Source organism: Microtus ochrogaster, chromosome 16, assembly GCF_000317375.1.
Source record: "Microtus ochrogaster isolate Prairie Vole_2 chromosome 16, MicOch1.0, whole genome shotgun sequence".
NCBI classification, from domain to species: domain Eukaryota; kingdom Metazoa; phylum Chordata; class Mammalia; order Rodentia; family Cricetidae; genus Microtus; species Microtus ochrogaster.
In genome coordinates this window covers 45001367-45026777 of record NC_022018.1, presented here as the reverse complement: position 1 = coordinate 45026777, position 25411 = coordinate 45001367, and the positions used below count along the sequence as shown (strand labels likewise).

The window sequence follows — 25411 nt, the reverse complement described above, 5'->3', positions numbered from 1 at the left end:
AGGACAGGCTCCAAAACCACAGAGAAACCCTGTCTCGAAAAACCAAAAAATAAATAAATAAATAAATAAATAAATAAATAGACATGCATGTCAAGACATACCCTCTATTATAAACATAGTGCAGATATTCAGAATCGTATTTAAGGATGATCTGGATGGCAGGCACATCTCTAATCCTAGCACTTGGAAGGCAGAGACAAGGCAGTGAGCAGAGGAAGGTAGCTCAGGCTACAACGGGAGGTTGCAGTTGCAGACACTAAGCCTGCTTCCAAGACACTTAAGAGCAGGTGTGAGGTTAAGTCCCTGTTTGCATGACAGTCCTACCTTAGAAATTCCCAAAGGGTTTTGTGTATTTTGGTTTGGGGTTTTCTTTTCTTTTTCTTTTGTTTTTGAGACAGCATTTCTCTGTGTAGCTTTGGAGCCTGTCCTGGAACACACACTGTAGCCCAGAGGCTTGCCTTGAACTCACAGAGCTCCACCTGCCTCTGTCTCCCAAGTGCTGGGATTAAAGGTGTGTGCCACCACCACCCAGCTCACAAATTATTTTTAAAACAAGCTTCCAGACAACGTCCAGTCAAACAATAACACTCCTTGGTCATTCCAAACAGGGAATCCCTAAGTACGATGCTCACGGATCCCCTCATGGCTCTTCACTGTCCTGCTCTCCATATCTCAGGCAACATCCCAGTCACTCCAACAAAGAACACCCGAGAAGTGTTCTTAATAGCAAACTTTATTTTCACTGGTATTTGACAGGAACATGATTTCATAGCAGACCTATACAAAAGATCCCACATCACAAATGTCACCGAGAGATTTCACACACTCTGGGCAGGCCTTGTGGCTCTGGGGCCCCCCATGTTGACATCCTTGTCTACTGGTCCAGAAAGGAGACATGCCATCACACAAGAACGAAACTGCACGAAGGCAGCATCTGCTCTCAGGCTCGACGCTCGCCACCCCTGACCAGTTACAACAGCAAAAGCTCACCGTCACCTCGGCGTGCTCGGTGGACATTTGTAAAATGTCAGAATATGTAAATACGCTGCACTTTTTTTCTTCAGACATTGTAAATGTGGACATGTGGGGAGTTTCAGTTCTTCTGGGGCCCAAGCGCAGGTGTGGCTACTACGGATGAGAACCCAACACACTGATTCCAAGCTTGGCAACCATCAGCAAACTGTTCAAAGAAAAACAAGTGATCAGGCTAAGGACATACAGGTGAGTGTTGTTTCGAAGGATCAAAGGCTGCAGGTCCCGCTCAACTGTGTGTGAAGGGAGGAGCTGAAGTAGAGCAGTCTGGAAGAAAACATCTCCTTCCAGGAGGCAAAGAAAAACCACAGAAGTCTCACAGGGGCACACGATACCCCTAGACCAATGCCAATAATCTGGAAGAGCTGAGGAAATGAGGGGAAGAGAGAACAAAGCCTCAGAAGTCACAGGGTTGGCCAATTAACGGCAGGTCTCCTGCCTCCCAGTCTAGTGTTGTGACCTTGGCCTTGTTTTCTTTCCAGTGTTTAAGACTTTGGTTAACAGCATAAACATACCCAAAGACAAAGTATTTATATCTTCCTGAGACAGATTTTGTTGTTGCTTTTGTTTTTTTTTGTTTTTTTTTTTTTAATTCTCCTTCCTCCAGAACATGTTTATTATACTTAAGAACTTGTCAATTTAAGACAGTTTCACAATTAAATAGAAAATGGAATTCAGGACGGGCGGTGGTGGTGCACGCCTTTAATCCCAGCACTCGGGAGGCAGAGGCAGGCGGATCTCTGTGAGTTCGAGACCAGCCTGGTCTACAGAGCTAGTTCCAGGACAGGCTCCAAAGCCACAGAGAAACCCTGTCTCGAAAAACCAAAAAAAAAACCAAAAAAAAAAAAAAAAGAAAGAAAGAAAGAAAATGGAATTCAGTAAAAGAAATTTCGTTTTAGCAAAACTTTTAAATACGGGACATTCAAGTAACAAACAAACAGGGAACCAACACGGACAGTCTCACACAGCCACACCCAGGGGTTTGCTTAGAGGCTTGTGACATTAGTAGTGGAGTCTAGGGCAGTCCACAGAGCAAACTCAAGATCATGTCTACAATGAATGAATATACTTAAGTCCTAAATCAACTACGAAGGCTTTTTTCGTCTTTTCCACGTGTGGAGAAAACTCCCTCTAAAAAAATGGGAGTTGAAGTCTAGGATCAGGCACACTGAAGTGAGCACATTTCTGACCGAATGAAGTGTCTTGAGCAAAAAGCCAACCACAGTCTGGGTGAAGAGTAATGGAAAGGCAAGTACCTGGCACCTGCGATTAGACCCGCAGGCATGAATTTCCCGGAGTTGTAGAACCTCATCCCCATAATGCCAGCCAAGGTCCCGGATGTAGCTGAAAAAGAGAAGTCCAACAGTCAGCACATCCTCCATGCAGGGGAGGAGTGAAGTCCTGCCTCCTTCTCGAGGTCCAGACTTCACCCAATAATGGTGGGGGTGGGGAGAACACGGAGCTTCACTGTTGCCCACAATAGTCATGTCTAAGTACAAATACTGGCCACATTCTGCTCTAGTTGACTCTGGACTGTTCCTTGAAGCTGATATTCTGAGTGCTTGGTTCTCATCTCAGGGCACTCCTTTGGAGTTTATGGAGTGGACAGAGGTAGATCAATGAAGCTTTGAAGGCTACATCCACCCTAGGTCTCCAACCTATTTCCTGGCCCCTCGAGGTGTGAACACACCCCTACCGCAAAGGGCTGTCAGGTGTTGTCTGGTGACAGAGTGACCTCCCCAAGCCTGCCAGAAAGGCCTCATTTCCACAACTCTTCTGCAAAAACCCATGCTTTACTTCCACCTCCTCAAAAACACCGTGCAGTTCCTTTACCCTACAGGCTGGCTATCAAGTGTTTTGGCAGAGAAACGTTGACTGCATTTGCTAAGCTAGAGACTAACTGCATTCAACAATACGACCTTTCGGTGCTTGAGCCTCGAGATACAAGCTAGCTTACAGAATCACACACAAAGTCTAATCTGTTCTACAATGATTGCTACACACACGACCTGACAGGGAGCAGGGAGCTGATTCAGGAACTTGACGGAAGGGTGAACTAGAGAAGCAAAGACTTAGCCACTATCGGCAACCAGAGCAGGTGGTGTGTGTCTGTGGTCTCAGTTCCACGGAGACTGAAGGAGGGCCACAAGTTCAAAGACAGCCTTGACAACTTAACAAGACTCTGCTGTGGAATAATCCTTCTGTACACTGTGAATATGTATTACTCCCATTGGTTAATAAAAAGCTGACAGGCCGGTATCTGGGCAGGAAGTTAGGTGGGAAGGCCAAACTGAGAATGATGGGAAGGAAGAGGGTGGAGTCATAGAGATGCCTGTCAGCTGCACAGGAAGACGTGCTGGAGGACAGGTAAAGCCACAAGGCAATGCATAGATTAATAGAAATGGGTTAACTTAAATGTAAGAGTTAGCCAGTAAGAAACCTGAGCTATCAACTGAGCATTTGTAATTAGTATTAAGCCTCTTAGTGATTATTTGGGACCAAGCAGTCAGGACAGGAAACATCTACTTATACTAGTCTCCAAATCTGAAAAAAGAAAGAAAAATAAAAAAGATGATGCAGCTGCAGACACAGCCTAGTAGTAGAGAGATAGGACTAGGGAGGTGGTGGCCATGGAGACGGGGACAAAGACAGCACTGCTGGAGGCCGAGGGCAAGAGCACCCCAAAGCTGAACACATGAAGACTGGGTGCTTGTGAAAGCAGTGGACCTGGCAGATGTGCTGAAACACCTGCACGCATGAGGAGCTTTAGCACAGAAGTTCTCAACCAGTGGGTCCTGCAATATCAGATATTTACATCAATACTCATAACCATACCAAAATTAGTTAGAAAGTAGCAACAAAATCATTTTATGGTTGGGGTCACCACAACATGAGGTACTGCATTAAAGGGTCGCAGCATCAGGAAGGTTGGGAACCGCTGATTTAGCAGAGAAGCTTTTCCTTCATGTCCTGAAAACAAGGCATGACCTTCAATGGTGCTGCCAAGAGAAGAGCCAGGCCCTAAGCAGAGGTGCTTGCTAGTCAGAAAGACGGGGGGGGGGGGGCGTAAGCATTCTATGGTCAAGAGAATGGAGACTGAAGAGCATCCATGATGTCTGAGAGAGGAAGAGATGAGAAGCTTCTGAGAGGGAAGGGCAAAGCCAGTGACTGAAGAGGAAGTAGGCCCAGCGGTCCTTCCTTTTCTAAGTCAGGCAAAGGTGACTGCATGGGAGCTTTATGTGTGGGAGCCCGCAATAGGAGCAATTCTAAATAAATGGCAGACCCTAGATAGTCCACAGTTCAGGAGCCAGAGCCCTGAGAGAAGAGCTGCCTTGGACAGGGAGAGAAACGGGAAACTGGATGGCCTGGAAGCTGACAGCTGTAATCAACATCAGTGGCTCCTTTCAGTCAAGTACTCGTGGGGTCACCTGAAGGGAGAACGCTGGGATCAGAGAGGCGGATGTGGTCTACCAGCCACTCCAAACCACGAGGAAGCTGTTCGGAAAAACCAGGAGCTCAGCGTATCCTGTCCTCAGACTGCCCACAGCTGGCCTCGCTTCCTACTCCAACAGCTGGGGAAATCCCTCTGGGAGGGTTAGAGATGCCCGTATTCTTACACTGTGGGTATGGGTCACACAGGTGCCACGCCCCTGACAAAAGCAAGCACCAGGGTGGAGACGGAGAAAAACGTGTCAAAGGTCACTATGAGAGGCTATCATCTCCCCCACACCCACCTCCCAACCCGGGCTGCACCAGGGCACTTGTCTACAGTTCCACAGAGTCACATTACCTGTTGGGGACTGTGGACCCCCAGATCCTGAATTTCCTGTGAACAGCTTGTTTTCCTAAGCTTGCAGCTGCTCTGAGCAAACAACTTGTTCTGTGCTTGCAGCTGCTCTAAGCATAAGACAGCGGAGTGAAATTTCTGGTGGGCTTGCAGCTGAGAGTTAAGGAGTGGCCACTGGTCAAGGAGATCCTACCTAAGCTGCCCTGGAACGCAATAAAGTTGGAATTCTTGATTCAAGGGGGCATTCCTGTTTCAAGGATGACCCGTGTCTCTGTGTGTTTCAATCTCCAGCCCCTTGCATGGCTCGCAAACCATATTGTAGCACACAGAACAGGCACTGCGTTACAATTACCTGACTTCCCAATGAACTTGAATGCTCCCCAAAGGCAAGGTCTGTGTCTGACAGAATTAACTGTCCATAAAAGGGGAGAGACGCTCAACTGGGGAAAAGGCTACGTGGACTCAGGGCCTCATGGGATGTGTGAGATTTCTCTTAAGTTTCAAGCAAGCTGTCTTGAGTGTGAAAGCTCAGCAGTTAACACACACTGTTTAAAACACATCTCACCGGGAAAATTAAATCCATGTGGTATAAAACCCTTCTGCATTCTGTATATGAAAGGGCAACGACCCAAGGTTCACCACCGTGAGCCCCACCTAGACCTTGGCAGAAGCAGGTGACTTGGCAGGAAAAAGAACTCGCCACACCTGCCCACCAGCGTGTCAGAACCAAACAGAACACAGCTGCAGAGTCTGAGGCAAACCTACCTAGGAAAACCCACACATTCCTGGGATCCTGGGACAGCTGGTAAGCACCAAGGCCTGCGAGGCCCCCGAAGAAGAGTCCGGCAGCCAGGGACGGCACACTGCCTGGGGAGAAGCAAACAGGCATACATCTGGGTTGTAATGTCACACATTACAGACGGAATCTACGAGACTTCCCTCCCCTCCAGAGTAAAACTACAAAAGAGCGTTCCCAAGGCTTAGAGCCACAGGGCTCCCAGAAGAGGGGAGTCTAGGCCTGTAGGCAGAGTACTGAGAATACTGTATACATAATAAATAAATTTTTTTTTATTTTTTTTATTTTTTTTTTTTTGGTTTTTCGAGACAGGGTTTCTCTGTGGTTTTGTAGCCTGTCCTGGAACTAGCTCTGTAGACCAGGCTGGTCTCGAACTCACAGAGATCCGCCTGCCTCTGCCTCCCAAGTGCTGGGATTAAAGGCGTGCGCCACCACCGCCCTAAATAAATCTTTAAAAAAAAAAAAGAGGGGAGTCTACCAGAGAAGATGGGATCTTACCATCCCTGTTGGGAGCTATTGGGGGCTGTGGTCCCCTGGACCCTGGATTCCCTGTGAGCGGCTTGTTTTCCTCGGCTCTGAGCAGCCTACAGCTGCTCGGAGCACGAGACCCTGATGGCAGGCTGGTGGGTCTGCAGCTGAAAGAGCCCGAGAGCTGGGGCGTGGCCAGAACCCTATATAAGCTGCTCCTGGGCACAATAAACTCAGCACTCTTGTATCAAGAGTGACCCGTGTCTATATCTCTATCTCTCTCTGCGTCTGTCTGTGTTTTTAAGGCTCTCAGCCCAGTTCCTGGCTTGCGTACCAACTTGTAGCAGCACGGGAGCTACAGTGTAGCCTCCACGCAGTGCGGACTGTGTTCTTTACAAGCGGAGGCCCTCAGCGAGATCAGGAACTACAGATCTCTGAGAGATCGCTCATGATTATATAGAAAAGGGGCATTCTTGTATCAAGAATGACATGTGTCCTCGTGTCTCTGTCTGTCTGTGTGCGCGTGTGATTTTAAGTCTCGAGCCTGGTTCCTGTAGTGCAAGCGCTACAGGATGGTCAGTTTTTACACACCCCAGCCCTCGCTCCTTCAGGAGGGGGGGACTCAATACAATGCTTGTCTAACCCACACAAGGCCCTGGCTTCAGGCTGGTGTTAAACAGATAACACAGACTGCGTAGAGACAAGGTTTCCCTCTTGAGGAGCTGACAGCGCACTGGGATCTGGTGTATGGCAAAAGGTGATAACAACCACCCACTACCACCTCTGCCTATCTGTAAACAGAAAAAAAAAGAAAAAAGATGCCTGGCTCAACTTACCCAGATAGCCCAAGGCCAGTGCAGGAAGAGCCAGGAGCCTGACTATGCAAGCTGCACTCAGGGGCCTAGCAAAGCCAAGTCGAGCAAAACTAGGCTTCAAGGACCCTGGGGACCCCCATTTCACTGGAATCACTGACAGTTTTAAGAGTAACAGGAAGGGCTTACCTGCTTTTGCATAGCCAATAATCCCACCAGTGGCAACCAGGGCTGCATAGCCGAAGCCAAGATAATGTAAAGGCACCCTGGAACGGCAAAAGGGAGAAGCCAGTGACAACCAAGTTTAAAACACAGCACAAAAATCACAGTGTGAAGCTTAGGCTGGCGATCCGAGTCTGACTGGATTACAGGGCAGAAGGAGAAAACCAACTCCAACAAGCTGTCCTCTGACCCCTGGACATGCAACATGACACTTGTGTATCTTAAACTATGTTAAACAAACATGGTTTTTAAAATCACTGGCAGGGATAAAAAAAAGTCATTTCTAGCAAATCTTGTTACTGTATGGGCAGAACTAGAGGCTGGGTGACATGCCAGAACTAGCCAGAGGTCGAATTCGATTCAAATCCAGGTCAAAGGGAACTAGTTCATGGATCATGCCACAACCCATGCTGCCCCTAGGCTGTGGTAGGCTGAAGGCTCCTGTCACATGCTCTGGTTTTAGAAGCTCTGGGTGATTCTATTCCCACACAGTGGGCACTTACAGTGGGCCACTGTCCTTCTGCATTGTTCACTTTGGAGATCACACCAGGCCTGCACCTGTGGGGGAGAGGTCAGAACAGTTAGAACACTCACGCCTTGTAGTCAGAAAGAAATGAGTTCAAAGTACAGCTCTCCGTAGTGGTGCAAACAGGTCCTGGGGCACACACACAGCCTCTGGTCGCCCTAGAGCTGCAACGGTGAAGGTAACTGGGTTAACGGGTAAAGCCTTCCTTCCGTATGAACGGAAGTGCTGGAGAGGCACCAAGTATTTCTACAACCTTCGCTATAGCACAGATTCACAGAAGGACTCCTGCTTAGTACCTGTCCACAGCTGACTGTTTCAGCAGTTAATTGAGTGGTGGCTAAATCAGAAACCAAAAGGCCCATGCCTCAACTCTTCTAATCCTCTCTGAGGGTCAGAACGCTGCTTCCTCACAGATGTCAACACTCAACTTACAAACTTTTAGAAACCCTTGGATCCGACACTCAACTCCTGCTAGGCTGGAGCGAGGGACAAGAAAATGCCCGGGAGCCCGAGTCACAATTGCACTGGGCTCCACACGCCGACAAAGTAACTAACTCCTGCTCTCTCACAAAACAACCCTCTGCAGCACCGAAGCAGCCCAGGCGCGTTTGGGTCTCCACTCCCGGAAGGCTGGGAACCTCCGGGTCAGGAGAGAGTCGAAAGCGCCGAGTTCAAGAACGTTTTAGAGGAGCAGAGAGCGGGCCGGTGAAGCGAGCTCAGCAGCGGGTGCACCGGAGAGTCCCCCGCGCCTGCGGGCTGGGCGGCCGCGTGCGGAACAATTCCCGAGTAGCAAAAGGAACAAAGTAAGAACACACCGTAATCGGAACCGGGAGGCCTGCGCTGAAGGACGAACGTGCAAGCGCACAGCAAGGGAAGCAGGTCCAGAGTCGGGTCTGCAGACGTCACGGCGCGCGCGCTGCGTCCGGGCGGGAAGGGCGGGGCTTGAGACGATGGGCGGAGCCTAGGGGAGAGGATGGGCGACACCTAGGGCGGGAGAGGAGCGGGGCTTGGTTCCGGGCCCGTTGTATTTTGCTTTCTTGGGAGAGGTGGGTTTGGCTTCCAGGTCTGGGTCCCAGCTTCGAGGCAGGGAAGAGGTGCAGTGCCTGGCCCATAAGCTGCCATTGGGAGGATGAGTTGGAGGGGTTTAGTTTAGCAAAGAGAAATATCAAGACAACACTCAAAATCAGTAGCCAGTGTCTCTATTATTAAATCAAACTTTTACATCTAATGTTTTTATCTGCATAAATGCCTCAGGATAAAAGCCCTTGGGACACATACCTTGCTTGAGCCAGCAATAATAGACAGCAGCTGGAAAAATATCCAGGGTACCAAAGGAAGAAAATCCTTCAAGTTGTCAACTGTGTCTAACTCCCATTCCTCCCACAGCACCTTCACACATATGTGAAGGCAAAACACCAATGCACATAAAATAAAAATAAAACTTATCATAGATGTTACTTTAAGTCGGGCTGGGAGAGGGAGTGCATGTATTATCTTTCCACAACTGGGCTTCTGGAGTTGAACTCTTAGTCTTTTTACCAGAGTGGCAAGTACCCTCACCCACCACCAAGCCATCTTCTTTTGATTTATACTTAAATTATGCCCTTGGGGCTTCCCATCCTTTAATATCAAGACATTCAGGCAACTGACATCTATTGAGCTGTCCTTTTTTTATGAATGTTATGTATGTACGTAGGTAAGTAGGTAGATCTGGCTATCTTGGAACTTGCTATGTAGACCAGGCTGGCCTTAAACTATCTGCCTACCTCTGCCTTCTGAGCACTGACTTTAAAGGTGTATGCCATCACTTGACAAAATATATCCTATGATGAGGGTGGTAGTAACAGGTCACTGTCATTAGGTACCTACACACACTGGCACATCTTGGTAACCCTATACCGACCCTATGAAGCAGAGGATTGTGTCTGGTCATGGCAACAAGGAAGTGAGCCAAGACTGGTTTAGACTAGCATAAGTGGGTGGCTATTTTGATGCTCTGAAAGATGGGAAATTGAGAAGTGTTGTTTGCTTGCCTTTCAATTTGATTGTCACTCACTGCTTAGAAGCAGAATTATCTGAAAAGCCCTTCATCCTCTCTCGTGAAGACTTGACAGGTCTGCACAAGGAAGAAGGTGCTGGGTGCTAGCGGTACACAGGCAAAGCTTGCTAGCATGCAAGGCCCTTGGCGTGATCCCAAGCACCACCACATACAGTAAAAACTCTGGATCATTTTAAATACAGTAGTTTTACATCTTTACTTGCTTTGAACAGTAAAAAGTGTACATTACAATGACCACATATGTCAATATATAATAAAATGCCATCTGCCAAAAATAGTTTCTGTTTAACAAAACAAAGTGCCACCTAAAAGTGGCTCAGTTTTAGGCTACACGTTTTCTCCCGAATGAGAAAATCCTTTTGTATCTCACACGGGAAAGTTAGGTGTGATATTTGAAAAGGAGAAGTTGTCAAGAAGACATTCTCTTGGGGAGAAGATGTCTGAGATTTTCCATGTAAGTTATATTTTCTTTTTTCTCTTCTTTTCCAACACGTCTGTCATTTTCCTCTTCTTGGCTGACAATGGGCTATTTCCTTTTGTTGGCTTCTTGCTGTCACCGGTTAAACCAGACTTCTTTAAGTTAGGTTCTGATGTTTCTTCTTCCTGATTCTTATCACCAGATTCCTTTTTGATCTTTTTGGGTTCTTTATTTACTAAACACAAGAAATAGCACATTAAGTTTCTCACTCTCAAGTGAAGTTTTAACAACTCAGGAAGGAGCAGACTGCTCAATCTTTTAAATGGTTAACTTAATTTACCAGGGCAAGGCTCTGTTGCTGGAGGAAGACTCCCTTTTCCATCTGTCGCTCTGTCTAACCACACTCCAAGACACGTCAGCCTGGCCCCAGTGTCCACCTCACACAGCAAAGATGGGGGATCTTTCTGAAACAGAAGGGAAAAACCTTATACTTAGCCCAGAGGAATTTTCCTCTTTTTCCATAATGAAATAATCTTAGTTGAAGTCTTATTATACCATTATGTACCACTAAAGAATGTTTCAGTCAGTGCCAGGATGAGTGTACCATTCCACACATCACAGTTCCCATGCACAGACATGTTCCACCAGGGTTTACATGAGCACTGCCCAGCAATGTCTTTCATAACATCACCCGTCAGGTGCCGCGAGCTTGGATTTTCCTGGGCATACGATAACAATATCAGAGGTTGCTGACTACTGTGGTTTATAATTGATCTCTCTAGGCTGTTCACAGAGTCAATGTCTTCAAACTAGAAAATTATAAGGACACAAGTGATGTCTTACGTAGACAAATCACACCCGCAGAATTGAAAATAAACAATACTAAACTGAGAGAAAGGAGACTAAAGAAAGGAAATCAGTGTTTGATTATCTGGTTCAAAATTAGTAGTAGTTCCATAACTGATCAAGATCTTTCAAACTGTTTTTAGTAATGGCAATCTTTTTTTCTCTAGTATTTTTTAAAAGATAAAGACGACACAAAAAAAGCAAGGCACATTAAAAGGATTAGAAGGGCAATAGGTCTGAGACCCAATCTTAACCAGCCCAAAGCCTCCAGGCAGCTCTGCAGTAACCCTAACTTTAAAACTACCAATATAGACCATGACTGGAAGAGATTTTAAAAGCCTAAGGATCTATGTTTTATGAATCTCATTAAACAGACTGTTAAAGTAATACTTTAATATAGTACTATCCAGTGTGTTGACACTGGGGGAAGACACTGACCTTATCCTGCTTAAGCGTCCACATTTTGATGAAACCATCATTTGATGCTGTGACAAGAACATGGTGTCCTGGAATTTCAAAACTGAGTATGCCTTTTACCCTAGGATAGAAACATTAATGCCAGAGATCATTTCTTCTAGAGGGTGTGATATCATAAAACTACAACAGTCTCCTGCTTTCCAATGTTTCAAGTGTTTTCAAAGTGTCCATAAACAAGCTAAGATATAACAAGTGTTGCACATTCCCATCGAACAGTGAGCTATTTTCAGGCCAAATATGGGATAAAACCAACTGGATCGTAAAAACAAACTGCAAGGACGGGTACAAACACTCACGCCACCTCCTAGGTCCTACAATCCAGATGAGGATGTACAAGATGAAGCCTGTTAACCCAACCAACTACATATCCAGAAAGGAAAGATGCTGACTTCAGGCTCACCAAGAGGAAGAGAAAAACAAACTTCTCCAACTCCAGGGCAATCACTACTTCCAGTCTAAGCTGCCTTTTTCTTTCTGGATTGTGGCTATTGCCCAACAGACCATTCACCTTCCACTTCTGCTAGATAGATGTTTCAGATAGAAGTAAAACCATGCCATCACCAGGCCTAAAAACCTCAAAACTATAATTTACTTTAAAATAACATGGATGGAGCCAGCACGATGGCTCCGTCAGTAAAAGCACCTGCTAGGTAAGGCCGGAGTTCAAGCTCTAGAACCACATAAACGTGGAAGGAAAGAATCGCCTCCCAGAGTTGTCCTGACCTCCACACACTGTGGGTGCCCCACCCCATACACACCTCACAGACACACAGCACACAATTAAACAATAATAATTAAAGCACCACGGAGGAGGAAGTACCTGGGTATAAGAACGGAGCTCAGGCTGGTCCTGAGGTGGCTCTACAAATAGGCTCCCTAACTGACCTGCTAGCCTTTCAAGTTTTCTCTAAGTAAACAAGACAGGCTGGGAAGGAAGCTAGAGCATCTGCCAAAGTACCTCGCCTTGCTACAGTGTGGGCCATGGGAGCCCAAGCTCCCAAATGTCTTGCTCATCACGGAAAAAGAATGGCGAAGTAGAACTGTCGTGAATACATTAGAAACGGCTTTCCTAAAATGACTTTACTTCCTAATACCGGGGGAAAACACTGTACACCAACTGCAGGACTGAAGGTTTACAAAGACAGGTTTCTCAAAACAACCATTCCCAGAAAGCAAGATTTAAGGCTTACTTGAGACATGGAAGAACAAGCTGATGAACTACACTGGAGTAAAATGCTGTATGCTATTGCCTTTCTCAAAATTATACTTAAAAAAAAAAAAAAAAGCAGCACATCAAGCATCAGCTGGCCTGGATTTGGGAGAGCTCCCTTACTTAAGTGTGGAATGATCCTGGCCAAGTTAATGATCTCTTACTCTGAGACTCATATCTACCCCCTTATATACATATACCAAACACTTGGAGATGGAGCTCGATAATGTTATTTCATTTTTCCTATGAAAGAAAATTGCAGGGAAAGGGGGCAGTGGGCAAAGAGATTAAGAAAAGGAAGAACAGTAGTCGAGAACAAAGCTTTTGCTTTGCTCAAATATGCTTGATATTAGGCTCCATGTCTAAGAGTAATTTTATTATTATTATTATTTCGTTTGTTGGTTTTTGTTTTTCAAAACAGGGTTTCTCTGTGGCTTTGGAGCCTGTCCTGGAGCTAGCTCTGTAGACCAGGCTGGTCTCAAACTCACAGAGATCCGCCTGCCCCTGCCTCCCGAGTGCTGGGATTAATAAAGGAATGCGCCACCACCGCCCGGCCTAAGAGTTATTGTCGCAGTCACTTCCCTCCTCTTGCATGATGAAATCCAGGGATATAATAACACTTCCCATCATCTCCTTAGATGCCAGGCATCACAGCCATGTGACATGTCTGAGTCCCCTTGGTGTTATTCAGAGACACACATGCACCCACAGATTTATGAAGTTATTGCCTGTTGACATTCAGTAAGACACAGACTGCTTTAGAAAAGAAAAATATACCTGTTTTCATGAGCTTTAAATTCACAGAGGCACTCTAGGGAATCACAGTCAAAAAACCTTACAACTTCTTCATCTCCAGCTACTGCAAGGACAGAGTCCTAAGAGAAAGAAAAACAATACTCTGAGTATCTCCAGAAATTATGACACCTCAAAACTTCCACCCCTGCTTTCCGGAACTCACTGAAAGAAACGTGACCGACGAGATTCTCTTCCCATTTGTGATGGTGCCGCTCACGGACGCCGTGTCCAGCTGATAGACATCCACTTTATTCAGTACAACCACTATGTACTTCTCTCCACTTGGGGACCACTCCACTATATGAGCATCTGTAGGGCAAAACCATCTTTATCTCACCGGGCTACCTCAGTGCTTGGGAGGTAGAGAAAGGAGAATTCAGGAGTTTAAGGCCAGCCTCAGCAACAGCAATTCTGAAATCACACTAGCCTATATGAGACTCTGTCTCAACAGCCCTACCCCATCTTACAAAGACTTTTTTTCTTTAAAAAAAAAAAATAATAAAAAAAGAAAAAATGCATTTTTCCCAAGGGGAAATGGTTGTAATCTCAAAACAAATCCCTAACATACTTCAGAAGGTAAACTGTAGGCAAATGCAGTTTAAGGAACTACTGAGTCCTAAAGATCACCGGTGTGTGGCAGAACCCAGAGCGAACACAGAAGAGAAAGTAACGTGAAACACTTGTTCTCAGAAGCCACCACCATCTGATCAGGAAGTACACATGTACACACACGGACAGAGAATGAGACCATGGGCTGGAGGAATGGCTCAGTGTTAGCAGCTCTTCCCACTCGTGCAGGGGGACCCGTGCTCATTTCCCAGCACGTGGTTCAGGGGAATGGACACCCTTTTCTGGCTCTAACAGCACCAGGCACACATGCCCACATATCTACATGCAAGCAAAGCACTCAGGCGCATTAAATAAAAACCAAATACATCTTTTTAAAAGGGGGCTGGAGAGATGGCTCAGCAGTTAAGAACATAGACTTCTCTTCCAGGGGACCTGGGCTTGATTCCCAGCACCCACACGGCCATCTGTAACTTGAGTTCCAGGGGATTCAATGTCATCTTCTGACCTCCAAGGGCATCAAGGATCCAAGCAGTACACAGACGTTCATGGATGCAAAATACTCATACACATAAAATAATCAATATATAAGAAATGTACCTGTGAACATTCATAGTCTAGCTGGTTATTATAAAATGTACAAAATACTCACTTTGTTTTATATTTTTTATGAAAGCAGATCTTCCCTCTACAAGATTCCATGTTCTGCAAAACAGGAGGTTTGTTCAGAGCATGATGTCACTAAGTGGGAAAAAAAAGCACAACAGGCCTCCACACAGGGCAATTCCACTACAGACTATAGACTTAAAAAGCAGCTGCCCTTTACTTTGTAGCAGTATCAACAAATGTTTCCTTCCTTTCCTGACACTTTAAAAATGTTGTCAACTGCACTTTCACTAGTCACCCGTTTCTCTCCAGGGTCACTCTCCTCCCCAATCACCGTATAGTAACAGAAACATGGGCTGTTGTTTTTTTTTTTTGTTTTTTTGGTTTTTTTTTTTTTTTTTTTTTTTTTTTTTTTTTTTTTACAGGGTGTCAGTCTGGAACTTGCTATGTAGACCAGGCTGGCCTCATTCACAGAGATCCATCTGCCTCAGCCTCCTAAAGGCAGGGGTTAAAGGCATGAACCATCTTGCCTGGTCAATATAGATCATTTTTACAGCAGTGTTACAAAATAGTTTCTGCTGACTTCCTTTCTGCTTTGCTCTTGTTATCACAACTTAAAATTGTTGGAAACTTTGGACCAATATGGACCAATAACAAGTATCTTGGTATTGCTAAGTACAAGATACATTAGTAAAGATGCCCTTGGGAATTTATAACTTACCTTAATGTTTTATCAGTACCAACAGACAGGGCCAACTTGCCGGACGGGTGGATAGAAAGGAAAGTCACATGTCCTCTAAAAGGAAAGGGATAGTTAGCCCTCTGCTTGACTGGCACAGTAAGAATGCCAATAGGGCCACAGCGACTCACTTGTGAGCTTTAATGGACTTCAGGCATTCCCATTTCTTTGCGTCCCAGACACAGATGAGTCCGTCTTCTGCACCACTAATTAAGTGTCGAGTGCCATAGAATTTTAGGCAAGTTACAGTGCCTATGAAAAGGAAGACAGGCAACCATCATATTGACTTTGAACACAAATTCTATGTCTGGTTGGAAGTGCAAGAGGATGAATGCAGTATGGAAGCGGCTCTGCCTAGCACAGACAAGACCCAGGGTGAACCCCTAGCACCAGGAAAGCAGGGAAAGTCAGTGCCTTGGCACTACTGATTTACACCTTAAAAGTGTGGGGAAAGGAATCCGTGTTCTTCCAACAAAAGCAAAACAGTTTTCATTTGTTTTGGTGCCTCTGGAAAATTAAACTCAAGAGTCTCTGTGTATGCTAAGCTGTAAGAATACAGCTTTAGGGGCTAGAGAGATGGTGCAGGGGCCAAAAGCCACTGGCTGCTCTTCTAGCCCCAATTAAACGCTTTCTATTTGTAAGAGCTGCTTTGGTCATGGTGTCTTTTCATAGCAGTAGTGACAAAGACACACTCACCACTGTGGTGCAGCAGAGCCCCATGCTCTATCTTTTTTTTCAAGTCATAGATGTGAATTGTTTCATCTTTGCTCCCGGTGACCACAAAGCGATTGTTGGCTGCCACTGCCGACAAGGAGGCAGTGTGGGCATGGTGAGTGAAGTCAGCCACAGGAGTCCATGTCTAAGACAGAATGAAACATACGATCAACACCACAGTCACATCACAGTTCTCTGAAAATACAGTTCTACAATCTACAGAATCAACCAGTGTATCCTGCAAACAGAGAAAAACTAGGTATTAATACACAGATTAAAGCAAAATGACTGGAGACCTGAATAAGGAGTGTAAGTTAAGATTGGTAGCATATCTCCAGATCCCAATAATGGAGACTTACATAGAGGCTTCCAATATCAGTAATTCATTTAAATGCTCGGCTTTTTATGAGAAATACTTCCAGTAACAACTGCCTGTTCTCTCTAATTGATATCTATGTAACTAGTCTATTACATATGCTCGGTAGAAATAACAATGAACCAAGAGGTCTGTATTCGAGGAAAGAAATACAAAACAAATGAATGTGATGTATTTATCACACAGAGATGAAGACAGGGTAAGCCCTATAAAGAAAAATAAGACCTATGGGTAAATTTTCATTAGTACCAACCACGAGTCCTTGAGAACTGCTAATAATGAGACTCAGGGACCAGGTGCTTATTACTGCATGGTTTTCAGTTTGAGAGACGTGATTGAATGAGTACAAAGTACAGAACACATGCGCACACATACGATACTCTTGAATTGAAGAAACTGTGTAGAAAGTGTTATTAACCAAGGAAGGAAAAAGAAAACAAAACAAAACCCCCAGCAAAGCTTTTTGAAGATGCCTATGGTGAATCACTGTCGTCCTAAAGAACTACAGCAGTAGACAGTCCTCCGTGGACTCAAGACACAACATGCCTGGGACATGTGGCTTTACTTCTAAGTTTGTTTCTTTCTTTCCTCGTCTCCTTTTTGTTTTGTTTTTTTGTTTTTCAAGACAGGGTTTCTCGCCGGGCAGTGGTGGCGCACGCCTTTAATCCCAGCACTTGGGAGGCAGAGGCAGGCAGATCTCTGTGAGTTCGAGACCAACCTGGTTTACAAGAGCTAGATCCAGGACAGGCTCCAAAGCCACAGAGAAAAGCCTGTCTCAAAACAACAACAACAACAACAACAACAACAACAACAAAAAAAGACAGGGTTTCTCTGTAGCTTTGGAGCTTGTCCTAAAACTCACTCTGTAGATCACGCTGGCCTTGAACTCACAGATATTCACCTGCCTCTGCCTCCCCGAGTGCTGGGATTAAAGGTGTGCACCAGCCCACCCAGCCTCTTTAAAAAAAAAAAAAAAAAAAAAAAAGGTTCTCCCTATGTAACCCCACGCTAGTCTTGAAATCACTGTGTAAGCCAGGCTAATTTTATCCTTTTTTCTCTGTTTTCTTTCCTTTGAGACAGGATCTCACTGTGTAGTTACTGCTGTCCTAGAACTCACTATTCAAACCAGATTGCCCCAGGACTCAGAGAGATCTTCCAGCCTCTGCCTCCAGAGTACTGGGATTAAAGGCATGTGCCACGACAGCTGGCTTAAACATTAAACTCTTAATTTTCCTGCCTAAGCCTTTTGAGTACAGACATGAGCCACCGGACTTAACCATGCAAGTTTCACATCAAAGTACTACTTCTTTCTTCAAATTACATAAATAATACTGGTCACCTTGGCTACTGGCTAGATTTAGAAGCAGCACCTGGTAATGTGAAAACCTTAAGCCTGGGAAGCGCCTGGTGGACCCTGACTTGTATTTATAAAGTGTCTTGCCCTGTGAGAAACCTCCCAATTGTTGTCTGTAAATGAGAATGGCTGAATCTGTGTCGGGGTTGTTGTGTATCGGAAATAAGTACACTACAAAGAAAACACACCAAGGAAGTGCCCAACAGAATGGATTTGTGGGTGATAAGTGGAACTGTTCAGAAGTGATCATCTGGAGTATTAGGAGATCACATTCCTAGTCTTGTATATGGCCCTGTTTTCTGTTTGACTACTGTGTTGCCAATGATCTGTACCTTATTTTCATACCTAATAAAAGTAAATTTCATACTGCGCTACACACCAAGTATTTCTCTTTCTTGTTTGCCAGCCCTTTAATCAGGAGGGTTGCTAGAGCAGGAACCACACCTCTGGCACCTTTTCACCCTACCGGTAATTCACAATAAATGGTGAATTTGTATTACTTTCTTGATCCCAATCCAGACGTAGTATTTTGTTCATTAGGACAGAAACTCAGGGAATGGTAAAGTTACTTTTACGTTAGACCTTGAACAGCTAACGTTTTTGTCATCTTAAATGGACACCTCGTTTTTGTATATGTGCTTCAAATGCCAGCTTTTTCGTGCCCCGAGGTTGCTTTAAGTTTTCCTTCCTTTGAATGAACATAACTGCATTTTTTATGGGGCACAATACATATTTCAATACATACGTCGAACAGATGTGAAAAAAGCAACCTATCTATCCCCTCAACCACGTGTCATGTCTTTGAGTTGACAACATTCAACCTTATTAGGCAAAAAAATGAGGTCATTCCTCCCCATCCAAATGCATTCCTGCAAGCATCAGCTATCCTCTCTTCGTTACCTCCTTACCCTGGCTCCAACTTTCCACACTGAGATCAACGTTTTCGTTTCCGTCTATAGACATTTTTACTTATTATAACAAGTAGATATCTCCTTCTGAAAATCCTTTACTCTGTAAAGAGCAGGGTCTTTCTACACAGGCTTTGAGCTCTCTATCCTGCCTCAGTCTCTAGAGAGCAGGGATTCCCGGCATAAGCTTACCAGTTATCCAAGCAAATCCTCCAACTATCCACGAAGACCCAGCATTAACAGCAGGCGCCGCCGTGTCGGCCCGGGAGGGAACCAGCCCGCCCTTCCCGGCCATCCCCCTCCTCCCGCCGCCGCCCCGGGCTCGCGGCGCCTCACCTCCCGGTCGCCACTCGTCGCGGGCTCGCGGTGCACTCTGAACCCAAACAGGACCTGCTCGTAGCTGCCAGCGACCAGCTCCATTCAGCAACACACGTGCCGTGCAAACAAGCCGGCGTGAGGAGCCGACGGAAGAGGAGGCAGGCGCTTTCGGCTTCGGCGCGCGAATTATACGTCATCACGTAGCGGGCACCGTTTAGGCGCCTGTGTCTGCAGCAACTGAGTGTCTTCTCGAAGGTCACGTTGTCCTTCTGCGTGGAGCTGGAGGCAAGAAGCCGCAGGTAGAGAGAGGGTCTCACAGCAGAGAGAAAATAATGTTGTTGCAAACAGGCAACTCCTGGGACGCTGTGACCTAGGCGGGCCTTGGGAAGTGGGCGGGAAATACTCCGCGCAAGCCCCAATTTCCGGTGCATCTATGAAAGGGGCGGGTCCACTTCCTGCTTCGGTGGGTGTCAGTGGTTGAGGTTCCTGGCGTGTTGCGGTGATTATGGATTCAGAAGTTAAGTTTTCTCCTTTTGCGGTTTTCTCGTTATTTGGGCACTGGGTCTCGCCACATCACCCAGGCCGGCCGCCTCCTCGCTCCTATTTTCCTTCTGTAGTTTCCCGTGGCTCCGATTGCAAAGCGACGGGTTTCATTTTGGGGCAGAAAGCACTTTGGGACCCTTTCTGTCGGATCGGCACGGGATCGATCCGGGCTCCCGGCTGTCGGAGCTCTGGCTGTGTCCCCTCGCTGGACTGAGTGCCCGGGCCTGCCAGTCCATGTCCAGCCCGCAAACCAGACCATGCCGTACGCAGCTCTTCTTGCCAGCACGGTTCTCGGATCTAAACGCTCCTGAAACTGGCTGGCGTTAGGACACATGCTAGGCTCGAGAAAAAAATATATCTTGAGCATGGTTATGTTAGAAATGTTTACTCTAGTGTGCACCTCCTCCACCAGTGATGAAAGGGAAAGAGCAAAGGTTAATGGAAGCAATAATACCCCACCACCACCACCACCACCACACACACACACATTGAGGTTTCCATAAGTTTTAGGCAGGCAGGGTCAGGGCATACGCTATTGCAGGTGAGTTAGTTAGAGCTTATGTCTGATCTTTACACAGGCATGTGAACTAATAAAGTCCCTAAGTGCTTAGACTTATTTTTTTTTTGAGACACTTGTTCTCTAAGGTACAAATTGTCAACATAGTTAACCAGTTAAGGTTTTGCTTGAGAATGGGAAAACGATTTCACTTTGGAGGTTTCTGATGATCTTTCAGTTGTGGGAAGGCCTGCATTTTTCCAGCCTGGACTACTCCACTCGCAAGCCCGCACACAGTCCAGTTGAAACCCTTGTGTTAACTAATTTATGCATCTTCGGTTAGAGCTAATTTTCCTGAGCGTGGTGCTCTCGGGTGCCCCTGGCTGTGCTGGAACTAGCTCTATAGACCAGGCTGGCCGGGAACTCACAGACGTCTCCCTGTCTCTGCCTTCCCAGTGCTGGAATCAAAGGCGGGCACTGAGGATGTTTTTTAAACTTAATCATTTTCTCCCGAGAACCACTAAAGTAGGAATATGCCCCCCTTGGTTTGGAACCAAATGAGAAAGTCTCATTTCTCCCTATACATGGTTTGTAGTGTTTTACTTCAGCTCATCATCATTTTAAGACATAGTATCCAAAATAGGGAGGAAATGAATAAAACTGTTTCAAAATCCTGTGCTTTATTTAATCTGTTGTTCCTGGAAACCCCTTCTTCCCCTTTGTCTCATTATGTCCAGGGAAATACCAGTTGCTGTGGAAGAAATTTAAGTGTGGGTATTTTTGAAATTACAACAGAGGAAGTATAATTGTTAGAAGTTCTTCATCTCTGTTTCATTAATTTCCCTAATCTGTATTAGAGAAAGTTAGGGGAAAACCTTCCATGGTCCTGGATTGGTAGAATCGGTGGTGTGAAAATGGCTGTACTGCCAAAATTAATCTACAGATTTAACACAACATCAATTGTGATGTCATAGTTCAGGAGTTTTGAAAAAACAAGAGTTCGTATGGAACCACACACACACAGAGAATAGCCAAACCAATCCTAAGGCGTAGGAACACTGCTGGGGGTATTATAACCAGAAAAAGTGAAACGTGGGCAGCCCGTTTATATTGGGTTTCATGATCCGAGTTGATAAGGATGACTGACTAGGTCCCTTCCTTAAGGAACAGGATCTACCAAGATACAAACTCGGATCACTGGATTCAGAATCCAGAGCATTAACCATTACACCACAGGAGTCATTTTGTCAGCTGACCGCCCCACGTATTAATATACAATAGAGCTATGGTGATAAAGACAGCCTGGCACTGCTGTACAAACAGACTAATGGAATAGAGGACCTGGAAATAAAATAGAGTTATACCCACTTAATTTTTGACAAAGGAAGCAAAACACACTTTGGTGGGGGAGATAATATGTTCACTAACTAGTGATAAAAAAATTGGATATCTACTTGTAGAAGAATGAAACTAGTTCATCTCTTTAACCTTGTACAAAAATAAATTCAAAATGGATCAAAGAATTTACAACCTGAAATGCTGGAACACCTAGGAGAAAATGGAATACCAAGTGTTCTTGGTGCAGACAAGAACTTTCTGCATAGACCACCTATAGCACGGGAACTGTCCCTACTCATCAACAGGTTTGACTACATGGGAATAAAAGTTTCTGCACAACAAAGGAAACCGTCAGAGCAAAGAGCCCACAGAATGGGAGAAGATCTACCAGCTAACTGCAGACAAGTGACTAATACCCAGAATTTACCAGGAATCCCAGAAAGTAGATACCATGGAAATAAATCTGCCAAGAAACAGAGTAGTGAATTAATTGAATGGACATTTAATGTGTTTAACATCAGGGAAATGCCAATTAAAATTACTTTGAGATACTGCCTCACCCCAGAATATCTGTCACCAAATATTGGAGAGGATGTGAAGAGAAACCTTAACTCATTGCTGTTGGAAGGGCAAGTTAATACAGCCATTATGGAAATCAGCTTGGAGTTTCTTCAAAAAGTTTAAATAGAACTTATATGACCCCACTGTTTCTTTTCACTCTTGGAAATACACCCAGGATCTCCAATCCTACCTCGGAGACATTTGCACCAACATTTTTATTGCTGCTTTATTCACTATAGCAAAGAAACCAAGTTGTCTATCAACAGATGAATCAAAGAAAATCTGGCACATGTATAGAATGGAATACTCTTCAGCTCTAAAGAAAATAAAATTTTGAGGGAAAATGGATTGGGTTAGAATATATATTATTAAGCAGGGTCACACAATCTCAGGAAATGGATCATAGTATATAAATATGTATATGTATACAGACATGTAAACAAATGTACATGTGCGGGGGCTGAGAGATGGCTCAGAGGTTAAGAGCACTGACTGCTCTTCCAGAGGTCCTGAGTTCAATTCCCAGCAACCAACCACATGGTGGCTCACAACCATCTGTAATGAGATCTGGTGCCCTCTTCTGGCCTTCAGGCATACATGGAGGCTGAACACTGTGTATATAATAAATAAATAAATCTTAAAAAAATTAAATGTGCATGTGGGTGTAGTATAACATATAGAAAGGGAAACAAAGGGTGAACATTAGGTGGTGAGGAAAGACTAAATGCAAACAATGAAGAATGGACAGGTGAGTCATGGAAGAGGGGAGAAAGGTCATTGTTTCTCTAGTTGGGTGTTTTGGCTTTGTTATTTTGGTTCTTTGGTAGTGTTGACTGTCCTGGAACTCTAAACCAATCTGGCCTCCAACTCACAGAGATCCGCCTGCTTCTGCCTCCCGAGTGCTAGGACTAAAGGTGCGTGCCACCACCTCCTGGCTTGTGTTTTTAGTTTTAACTCTCATGGATTTTTCGCTTTTTGTGGCATGTAACTACATAAAAGTGTATTTAAAAGTATAAAATCTAACATGCAGTTCCATTGAGGTGTAGAGACTTTATACCTGGTTAATTTGACTGTGATTTTCTTTTTATTTGCAAGTTCTTTATATTAAAGTTTTAATAAAAATAAATAATTATTGAGATTGGTGAAGTGAAGCAGAGTTTATGTGAACAAAGCAAAACATGACTTGTCACCTGGTACAAAGGGGCAGAGGTGGGAGGAACACAATTCCAGACAAGCCCAGGCTCAGAAGACATAGGAATGTGTCAGCCAAAAGTTCAGTATAGGGTGGATAAGGGCACATTGGTAAATGTCTAGGGTATTTCATTCCTTAAAAGTATATGAAAATCTGTGGATCTAAATTTTTGGAAAACTGATAAAATTTAATTAATCTTTTTATTGAGATTACTGCTTCAGTGAAGTAAAATTGGATTTTACACTCTTAGATACATTTTTATGTACTTACATGTCATCAAGAAATGAAAACTCGAAAATAAAAACAATGAAGCCCAGAGTAAAATATCCTAATTTGGTTTTAGATTATAAATGCTGAAACACGCCTAGGAAAGTGATATTTCCAAGGCCCCACAGCTAAATGGCAGCCAATTACGGCTCCGGTGTTTTATACACTCGACCTTGAACTTTCTGGTTCATAGAGAACAAAGCTCCAGCTTTTTATTTCACCCCCAGCAAGATCAGCAGCGTCTTAACTAGCTCAGGTTGCGGGACTTATTGTCTGAAGCCAATGACTGCGAATTATATACCTGTTCAACTAGATTCAAATGGGACATACTTCTGAGACCTCCTGTTCCCTCCAAACAGGCTGTAAACAGCCACTTAATCTCAGTATGAAACTGAAGTTGCCAGGGAGCGAACCAACTGTTGAGAGATCAATAACACACTAACAGGATTTTTATTGTGCTTTAAAATGATTGATTGCGAAGCTCTTTGCACTTGAGCCATGCCTTCATTCATTCATCCATCCGGTAAATATTTATTGAGGACCTGGCTTTGTTTGATTTGCCAAAAAAAGAAACTAGAGTACAGTCGTTGACTGCATTCCTCTTCGGACAGCAGCTTTTCCTTTTTGGAGTAGCAATGGTAAGTCAGATAGTGTGGAGGAAAATTAGCCCTGTTCAGAAAAATCGCAAGAGTGTAATATTCCCACCCATTCACCTTCCTTCTCCACGTTAAAAGTGGCACCCCTGTTAGATTCTTGGAGTGTGTGGTTGTAGATAGCTGTATGCCCAGAGCTGTTTGGTACCCTTGCATTTCTGGGCTAAGATTGCGGTCAACTTCCCCGGGCTCTAACAGGCACAGAGAGCTTGCTTTGTGTGTTCAATCCAGCTGAACTAGGTTTGTTCTGCGTTTGGGGAAAATGACAAAGCACTACTTTTGAGCCTGCCCTTGTTGTTTTCACCTACAAGTTCTCAGAATGCCCAGCTTCATCCCTCTGCTCCTGACATCTCTCTGAGTAGATGTAACATGGCATGTTGGCCTCTCCCTTTGCTTCCTGACCCCCTTGGCGATGCTCAGTTTCCACATCCCTGTTTTCGGCCTCAACTCTCATCCATTTGCAGCCATGGTTCTGATCGTCTTTCTATAAAACGTTCTAAAATGAGAAGGGAGTAAGGTTGTCTTTCTTCTAAAAGAAAGAATCTTTAATCAACATTTTGTTGAAGCCTAAGTGCTACACGAGTTAGGAATTGTGTAGAATTTGATGAAGTAATTTGATGGAAGCAACAGTGACTCAGACAGACATCTGTTTAGCCAGGTGACCCTAACAGCAGGCCAGTTTAGTGCTGGTAGGAGTTCACAGTCAATCAACAGACACCAGGCCCAGTCTTCAGAACGTTAGAGAAGAGGTTATTACCCGATACTTGTCAGAGTGGGGTAATGTGACCTTTATTGGGGGACATAGAGACCACTGCATCTGGGTCTCACAATAGTAGATTGTGACAAAGTGTGAGGACATCCTGAGCAAATCACTAAGAGGGGGCTGAAGAGATAGATGTTTTAGCGATATTCTTGGTATTCTTGTGGAGGGCCAAGGTTTGATTTCCCAGCCCTATCATGCTTTCCCAGAACCACCTGTAACTCCAGTACCAGGGGTTCATTGCCCTCTTCTTGACTCCACTGCCTCCTGTATGCACGTGGAGCATAAAAAAATGCAAGGCTCATTGACATGCACTAAAATCAATATATCTTTTTGGTCACTAAGGAAACATCAGAGAGGGTTTTATTCACATTAAAGTTTGCATACTGCTTGCTTTCTCACGCTTTGTCATTCTGAAAACTACAGATACAGCTATAATCCAGCACTCAGGACACTGAGGCAGAAGACCATGAGTTTGAGGCCAACCTCCTATGTAAAGATCCTGTCTTAAAAATATAAAACCTTGGCTTGAGCCTGCATTAGTGTAACGTGTGTGTGATATTCAGTTCCC

General features: G+C 44.8%; 2 protein-coding genes across 3 annotated transcripts; both read right to left on the bottom strand.

Moving 5' to 3' along the window:
* Window positions 1–715: 715 nt before the first annotated feature.
* Window positions 716–8581, bottom strand: LOC101988441 (transmembrane protein 14C). Of its 2 annotated transcripts, none has more exons than XM_005355074.3 (6): window positions 8459–8581; window positions 7621–7675; window positions 7085–7161; window positions 5585–5686; window positions 2289–2376; window positions 716–1180 (listed from the first exon to the last, which is right to left on the bottom strand). In XM_005355074.3, the coding sequence occupies exons 2-6, from the start codon at window positions 7641–7643 to the stop codon at window positions 1129–1131; spliced, it is 342 nt and encodes a 113-aa protein (XP_005355131.1). In that variant the 5' UTR covers window positions 7644–7675; window positions 8459–8581; the 3' UTR covers window positions 716–1128. The 2 variants fall into 2 exon arrangements, with proteins under 2 accessions (XP_005355131.1, XP_005355133.1); XM_005355076.3 differs by lacking the exon at window positions 8459–8581 and adding an exon at window positions 8076–8094.
* Window positions 8582–9879: 1298 nt separating this feature from the next.
* Pak1ip1 (PAK1 interacting protein 1) lies at window positions 9880–19402 on the bottom strand. Its single transcript, XM_005355072.3, has 10 exons — window positions 19049–19402; window positions 16057–16219; window positions 15492–15612; window positions 15343–15417; window positions 14668–14720; window positions 13612–13757; window positions 13431–13528; window positions 11405–11504; window positions 10461–10584; window positions 9880–10355 (listed from the first exon to the last, which is right to left on the bottom strand). Exons 1-10 carry the CDS (start codon window positions 19130–19132, stop codon window positions 10162–10164), a joined length of 1158 nt encoding a protein of 385 aa, XP_005355129.1. The 5' UTR covers window positions 19133–19402; the 3' UTR covers window positions 9880–10161.
* Window positions 19403–25411: the final 6009 nt, after the last annotated feature.

What these genes read in the sequence shown, in the direction of transcription:
- LOC101988441 (XM_005355074.3), bottom strand. Translation starts at nt 7,643, where the DNA reads ATGCAGAAGGACAGTGGCCCACT. An exon ending in CAGAAGGACAGTGGCCCACT is followed by an intron (nt 7,162 to 7,620) that starts GTAAGTGCCCAC and finishes TTGCCGTTCCAG; the next exon opens with GGTGCCTTTACATTATCTTG. An exon ending in GGTCTAATCGCAGGTGCCAG is followed by an intron (nt 1,181 to 2,288) that starts GTACTTGCCTTT and finishes TTCTTTGAACAG; the next exon opens with TTTGCTGATGGTTGCCAAGC.
- Pak1ip1 (XM_005355072.3), bottom strand. Translation starts at nt 19,132, where the DNA reads ATGGAGCTGGTCGCTGGCAGCTACGAGCAGGTCCTGTTTGGGTTCAGA. An exon ending in AAGTCCATTAAAGCTCACAA is followed by an intron (nt 15,418 to 15,491) that starts GTGAGTCGCTGT and finishes CTTTCCTTTTAG; the next exon opens with AGGACATGTGACTTTCCTTT. An exon ending in GGACGCTTAAGCAGGATAAG is followed by an intron (nt 10,585 to 11,404) that starts GTCAGTGTCTTC and finishes CTTCTGTTTCAG; the next exon opens with AAAGATCCCCCATCTTTGCT.